This window comes from Engraulis encrasicolus, chromosome 2 (assembly GCF_034702125.1).
Source record: "Engraulis encrasicolus isolate BLACKSEA-1 chromosome 2, IST_EnEncr_1.0, whole genome shotgun sequence".
NCBI classification, from domain to species: domain Eukaryota; kingdom Metazoa; phylum Chordata; class Actinopteri; order Clupeiformes; family Engraulidae; genus Engraulis; species Engraulis encrasicolus.
The window spans coordinates 24,801,995-24,809,494 of record NC_085858.1 but is presented as its reverse complement, the minus strand read 5'-3'; the positions used below and the strand labels follow the sequence as shown (position 1 = coordinate 24,809,494).

Genomic DNA, 7,500 nt, shown 5'->3' with positions numbered 1-7,500 from the left:
GGGGAATTAGTCAGGGTGTTGGTTGTCAAGCTGGTTACCCATACCCTGACCCTAAACACATAACTGTAAGACGCTGTGGATAAATGCATCAATGTAATGTACCATCATCCACATCCACGTCCACAGGTGCGGCCAACATGCTGTCGGGCCAGAAGAAGAATCTGATTGCGGTGGCCAAGACCTGGTACCACCAGTTCTCGGTGCACAGTCTGAGCCTGATCCAGGGCAATCGCTCGGTGTGCGGCTTCCACCTGGGCTACCTGGACACGGAGACGGAGCTCATAGCCCAGGCCATGGAGGCCATCCTGACCCTCTACCGCCAGGGCAAAGTCAAGCCCCGCATCGACTCTACCTTCCACCTCGAACAGGTAACGTGGACATTTGAGGATTGTTTTGTGTGTGTGGTGGTGTGTGTGTGCTTGAGAGAGAGAGAGAGAGAGAGAGAGAGAGAGAGAGAGAGAGAGAGAGAGAGAGAGAGAGAGAACATTCAGCGGGTAAATTATCCATTATCCAAACTCCTGTCCTCCCTTGTGCAGGACGTCATTGACGACGATAGAGCTTTAATTCAATATGTCGCACAAGCACAATTCAAAGGTCATTTTCTCATTTGCAATCACAATGGTGAATGAGGAAATGTTCCCCAAAAACGGAAACTTTATTGTTTTCTCTACGGAGACAGGGCGAAGCCCGAGTCAGCAACGAACAAGGATTTTGGATAATGGAATGCACCCAATGTGTGGGTTTAAGTTTACATTTGCATTTGTGTGTGAGTATGCTTAAGAGTGTGTGGATGTGTGTGTGTGTGTGTTTATGAAAATGAATGTGTGCATGTACAATGTATGTATGTCTGTGTTTGGGCGGTGTCTCTTCGATTCTGTCATTCTGTGTGTGTGCATTTGTGAGTTAAGCTCTTCTGGACCGCACCTGAGGTGGAGCAATCTACTGTACTGTAGCACTTAAGGGATCAGCTCTGGATTACATCCTGCCTGTTAGTTACATCTCCACCCGTCTCTGCAGTCTTACATCCCTTGTCATCCCTCCGTCCATTAGCTCTCCGTCCGCCAGCCCTCTGTTGACCAGGCTCACTACTGCTGCTTTTCTCCCTCTCTGTACATCTCCCCATCTCGCAATCTTTATTTTTTTCATGTTCTCTTTCTTTCTTTCTTTCTTTCTTTCTTTCTTTCTTGCTTTCTTTCTTTCTTTCTTTCTTTCTTTCTTTCTTTCAGCCTTTCAGCCTTTCTTTCAGCCTTTCTTTCTTTCTGTCAGCCTTTCTTGCTATCTTAATGTACGAAAAGTGTTGATGGTTTGCCTTGAATCTCTCCGTCGTTCAGTGTCCGTGGTGCCGTTTCTCTGTTACTATGGTGACTGTCGTGATCCCCTTCCATGTTTTCCAGTGACGAAGGATAGCTGTGATGTTAGTGAGGCGAGTAAACAGACGTAACACACACGTCTTTAAATGACAAAGCATTGGTAAATTGCCTTTCTGTCGCTGCTACCAATTATCTCTTTTCTGCCACTTCAATGCCAGAGGAGAGAGGAAGGGGAAGAAACGAAGCGACAGAGAGAGACAGAGATAAAGAGAGAGGGTGGAGGAGGTGAGAGATGTTTTCATGGGGTCAATTTAACCTTTCACTATATTGTGTTACTTAGTTATGTCAGACATGCGGTGTGGAAATCAGTCTGGCACTAGAAGGTGTGGCTTTTCTCTGTTCAGCACCATGGCCACTTAGACTTTATGACAGATTTTAAAGGCTTTTTGGACACAAAACCTTAACATATCACAATTTTCAACACTCACACTCAAATCTTACAACCGTCTATCAAACCAACAAAACTGCATTGTAATGAGCAGTGTGGGCAAAGTTTGCTTTGAAGCAGTCCACTTTTTTTCAAATCAGTGCTCATAGGTCTCTAGGCAGTGCACAAAAACACAAAAATGTTATTGATACCCATTCGATTTTTAGAGTTGAAAACATTTTGTGTGTAAACAGCTTATGTAAACGTAATTTCAAATTCGTTGTATGACCAGTGCATGTAAAGAAATTGACAATAAAGCTGACTTGACTTGACTTGACTTGACTTAAAAACTATAATGAACCCTTGTCGTCTGAAAGATTAAAGGTAGGCGGTGCCATGTGCAATCCCTGTCAATCCATGTGCAGCTTATTGGAGGAGCCCCAGGTGAATGGTTGAGTTCACACACCATATATGGTCAATGATGTCAAGGTTGCCATGGAAACCTAGAGGAAGTGTCAGAGAGAGGTTACACTTTACTTTACGGATCGCTAATAAGGTGTTAATTTCATACAAATTTCTCAGTAATTTCAGTCTAATTTTATGGTAATAACTGCTTGTTATTAGTAATAACAGCAAAATAACCATATGGTTTCCAGTGCAATTACACTATAATTTCTCATTAATAACAGCAAAAATAACCATACAGTTTCCAGTGCAATTATGCTGTAGTTTCTAGTTAATAGTAGGCTAATGGAAACAGCTACTGTGTCATCATAGTAGTTAGGTGGTAGGTATGCCAGTAACTAAACGGTATCAGCCGCGAAGTAGTTTCATACTAAATTAGGCTAACATCAGGGCCGTAATGTGCAATATTTCCTCTATTCCTATGTTATTGCATAGAAACGACCACCCAAGCATCCTTGTATTATTTCTGCTTAATTACCTTGTAAACAATTGAGTGAGTAGTTATATGGAAATAAGATAGAATCAGGGCCGTAAAATGCATTATCACCTATTCCACTGAATTTACGGAAATTACATATTTTCATGGTCTTAAAATGTCTTATTTCTTATTTCCACTCAATTACTTAGTTATTATCATTTTTAATACAATATAGACTAGCCTACTATGAAGTGATTCAAGTACACAGACAAACACATTGTGTGCAAAACTTTAATTTATTTTTCCAATCAGTTATGAGATTCATGTTCACTGATGTGAGGTTGTCAATCTGCCACCATCCAGAGGAAGTCCTGTGAACACAAACAAACAAACAAACAGAGAAGTCAACTGCAAGACCGGTTTCACCACGTTTATTTTTTTATGTTATCAATTCACCATCGCTAAATTTGCTTCTGAAATGCAGTACCATGTTAAATGCACGTTGTAAATCTTCCTCAGGCTGACATCGTTGCTGATTTACAAAGGCAAACTCTAGCTAGCACCTAGCTTCAGTCATTGAAAACATGGTGGGCAGAGCTAGCTAGAACTAGTGGTTTCCATGTACCTCTGTAGGCTATGCCATTTCAGCACAAACACGGCTGATAAGACGTGTTTGCAGTGTATACAGTTAAAATCCTTCAATGCTCAGAGACAAAATGAAAGCAGGTTAAAGCTAGAACTACATTAAAAGTTCGTTGTCGGGAAGCTTACCTTGCCTGGCTCTGCTGCACTGAAGTTGAACTAGCTCGCGGTGGCGGCGAGTCCTGTTGTTGCTAGGCAACGGAAGTTTGGTTACTGCAGAACTAGGCCTATACTTCTGTACTTCAAGCACACTCGTTCTAGTTGTACGCTGCCCGCTCTGCTTGCAGTATGGCTCAGAGACGCTGACGTTGTTTAATTGAGTACCCTGACACACAAGGGTGGAGTTTGAGACGCACAACACAGTGCTTTCGCACGCAGGCAGCAACCAGGGTAACTTTCAAGGTGAGCTAAAATGGTCTTGATGTTGATTTCATCCACCTTCAATCGTCGAATTACTTTAGCCTTATGCAAACATGTTTTATGAGTTAGTGTTAGGTTTATGTTTGTTCTGGAAATGAAACGGCATACAGAAGTACCTTTACAATGGAAACCACTAGCTAGCTCTGCCCACCATGTTTTCAATGATCTAGATGAAGCTAGGTGCTAGCTAGAGTTTGCCTTTGTAAATCAGCTATGTTGTCAGCCTGAGGAAGATTTACAACGTGCATTTAACATGGTACTGCATTTCAGAAGCAAATTTAGCGATGGTGAATTGATAACATAAAAAAATAAACGTGGTGAAACTTGCAGTTGACTTCTCTGTTTGTTTGTTTGTGTTCACAGGACTTCCTCTGGATGGTGGCAGATTGACAACTTCACATCAGTGAACATGAATCTCATAACTGATTGGAAAAATAAATAAAGTTTTGCACACAATGTGTTTGTCTGTGTACTTGAATCACTTCATAGTAGGCTAGTCTATATTGTATTAAAAATGGTAATAACTAAGTAATTGAGTGGAAATAAGAAATAAGACATTTTAAGACCATGAAAATATGTAATTTCCATAAAATTGAGTGGAATAGGTGATAATGCATTTTACGGCCCTGATTCTATCTTATTTCCATATAACTACTCAATTGTTTACAAGGTAATTAAGCAGAAATAATACAAGGATGCTTGGGTGGTCGTTTCTATGCAATAACATAGGAAGAGGAAGTATTGCACATTACGGCCCTGATGTAGCCTAATTAGTATGAAACTACTTCGGCTGATACCGTTTAGTTACTGGCATACCTACCACCTAACTACTATGATGACACAGTAGCTGTTTCCATTAGCCTACTATTAACTAGAAACTACAGCATAATTGCACTGGAAACTGTATGGTTATTTTTGCTGTTATTAATGAGAAATTATAGTGTAATTGCACTGGAAACCATATGGTTATTTTGCTGTTATTACTAATAACAAGCAGTTATTACCATAAAATTAGACTGAAATTACTGAGAAATTAGTATGAAATTAACACCTTATTAGCGATCCGTAAAGTAAAGTGTTACCGAGATTTCTATGTACTGTATTGCCGTTCCCTTCGTGTGTGTGTGTCCACCTACACTTCCATGTTTGTGGCATGCACACACTACACACACACACTCAAACACACACACACACACACACACACACACACACACACACACACACACACACTACACACTACACACTACACACACACACACACACACACACACACACACACACACACACACACACTACACACTACACACACACACACACAACCCACCAACCTTTCGTTCCCCATCCTCCTTTTGCCCCTGAGCACTTTCTCATTCTCCAGTTTCTCTCCATTACTTGCTCTCTCTCTCTCTCTCTCCCTCTATCTCTCTCTCCCCCTCTGTCTGCATCTTTCTCTGTCTTTCCCTCTCTGTAACCTCACCCCTTCCAACCTCTACCAACCCTTCTCTTTCTCTCCCTGTCTGTTCGTCTCAATCGTCAGGGCCAATGCTTTCCTGTTGCTAGGAGATGCTCCTCTCTGTTGCCGTGGTGCCGTGCCGGTTGTCAGGTGGTCTGGCGTTGAACTGGCATGGAGGGAGTAAGGGAGACGAACAGCAGAGATCAGACCGACAGCAAGAATGAAGTCTATGAAGTCAGATATGACAGACAGGGTTTCCAGATGAGGCTGATTTCAAGCCCAAAAAATGCTCAAAACCTGCCTGGAAGCACTAAATCCCGCCCAAATTGGGCGTTTTTTCTGCTAAGTGTCATTTTTACCCGCAGACGGCCATCCTACTGTAAAAAGCCCAAATGGGCAGAAATCTGCCCAATCTGGCAACATTGATAACAGACCGACTGGCTCAATCAGTAGGCCCTACTTCACTTTGATGTGAAAAAGGGAGATTCTTTTTTGATTGTATGAAATTTTCCCTGACAGTTTCATCCATTCTTACCAATCTTGACCTCAGGTTTCTTGTCAGAAGGCAGAAAAGTGACAGTTTGTCGGTTGTGTATCCAGTTTCTCCATCACAGGTTTGTTACAGTGTTAATTCAACACTTAGGCAGTCAAATTAAGTTAGTTTACACAGTCTTCTAGTTGGTCCTCCACTGTAAGTGAAACATTTCCAGAATTGTGTGTGTGTGTGTGTGTGTGTGTGTGTGTGTGTGTGTGTGTGTGTGTGTGTGTGTGTGTGTGTGTGTGTGTGTGTGTGTGTGTGTGTGTGTGTGTGTGTGTGTGTGTGCGCGCGCTCATGTGCTCATGTGTGCGTATTTGATTGTGTAGGCCTACTGTATGTATGCTTTCATACATCATGTGTGCTTGCATGTGTGTTCATGTGTGTGAGTGAGATCATGCATCTGTGTGTGTGTGTGTGTGTGTGTGTGTGTGTGTGGGGGGGTGTGTGGGTGTGTGTGTGTGTCCAGGCGTGTTTGATGTGTGTACGTGCGTTCATGCACACATGTGTATCTGGGTGTGTGCATACATGTGCATACTGTAGCATCCGTATGGGAGTGTGTCAGAGTATTGGTCCCTGTCCAACTTTGCAAGCATCAATCCTCTAGATATTCATGATATAACAGATGGACAGGCAAGCTGTTTGCTGCCTCATACTTGTGGTCTCTTTCTCTATCTCTCTCTCTCTCTCTCTCTCTCTCTCTCTCTCTCTCTCTCTCTCTCTCTCTCTCTCTCACACGCACGCACGCACGCAATCACACGCACTGTCTTTCTCTTTTGCCTTCTCTACGCCTCTCTCCATCTCACTCTCTCTTATACATACACACTGTTGATCTGTTTCTCTCTGATTCTCTATGTCCATTACTTCTGTACACACACTCACACACACACACACACATACACACACTCACACACTCACACACACACACACACACACACACACACACACACACACACACACACACACACACACACATACACACACACACTCACACACACACACACACACACTATCTCCCTCTCTGTCATCTTTCTATTTCTGACTCTCTCTCTCTCTATCTCTATCTATCTCTATCTGTCTGTGTCTCCGTGTCTCTCTGTCAGTCTGTCAGTCTCTTCATGTATTTCATTTCTTTTCTGCTCTGTGTATCTCCATCTACTTCCTTCTGCCGGCCCCCTGTCCCCTGGATGGGCTGTGGCTGTTACGTGGTCTCTTCATACCTCTTTTTCTCGCTTCTGTAGGCTATTTCGCTTCATCTAGTAGCCTATGTGTGACATCACCCTCTCTGTGTCTCTCAATTATCTTTCTGTGACACTCTCTCTCTCTTTCTCGATCTCTCTCCCTCTCACTTCATCACCCTCTCTATCCGCCTCCCTCAGCTACAGGTGGGCGACGCCAAGACACAGGAGCAGGACAACATCTGCACACACACACACACACACTCTCTGTTTCTATCACTCCCTGTCTCTGCCTCACCCTCATAACGTCTCACCCTCTCTTGTCTGTCGTCCTGCCCCTTTTGTTTGTTTGCAGGTGGGCGACGCCATGCGCAAGATGCAGGAGCGGAACAACATTGGCACACACACATTGGACACTCCGTGGAGTTCACCAAAGAGTTTCCAATCACACTTGACATTGAGAAGCAGCCTGTCTCTGCCTCACCCTCATCACTTCTCACCCTCTCTTTGCCCTTTTGTTTGTTTCCAGGTGGGCGACGCCATGCGTAAGATGCAGGAGCGGAACAACATCGGCAAGATCGTCCTGACCACCGAGCCCATGCCCGAGGAGGAGAAGAAGGAGGAGCCCAAAAAGGAGGAGGCCTCCAAGAAG

At 43.4% G+C, this 7,500-nt stretch overlaps 1 protein-coding gene and 1 long non-coding RNA gene across 2 annotated transcripts in view; both read left to right on the top strand.

Moving 5' to 3' along the window:
• Positions 1–7,500, top strand: part of vat1 (vesicle amine transport 1) — a 45,406-nt gene that overhangs the window by 35,795 nt on the left and 2,111 nt on the right. Inside the window, exons 5-6 of the mRNA XM_063184690.1 lie at positions 127–368; positions 7,378–7,500. The exon at positions 7,378–7,500 is cut by the window's right edge and continues 2,111 nt beyond it. Coding sequence (XP_063040760.1) covers positions 127–368; positions 7,378–7,500 — 365 coding nt within the window. The remainder of the gene's footprint in view (positions 1–126; positions 369–7,377) is intronic.
• Positions 3,501–4,466, top strand: LOC134461574 (uncharacterized). The gene is made up of 2 exons (XR_010037334.1): positions 3,501–3,664; positions 4,046–4,466. It is a non-coding gene; the product is annotated as an uncharacterized LOC134461574 (long non-coding RNA).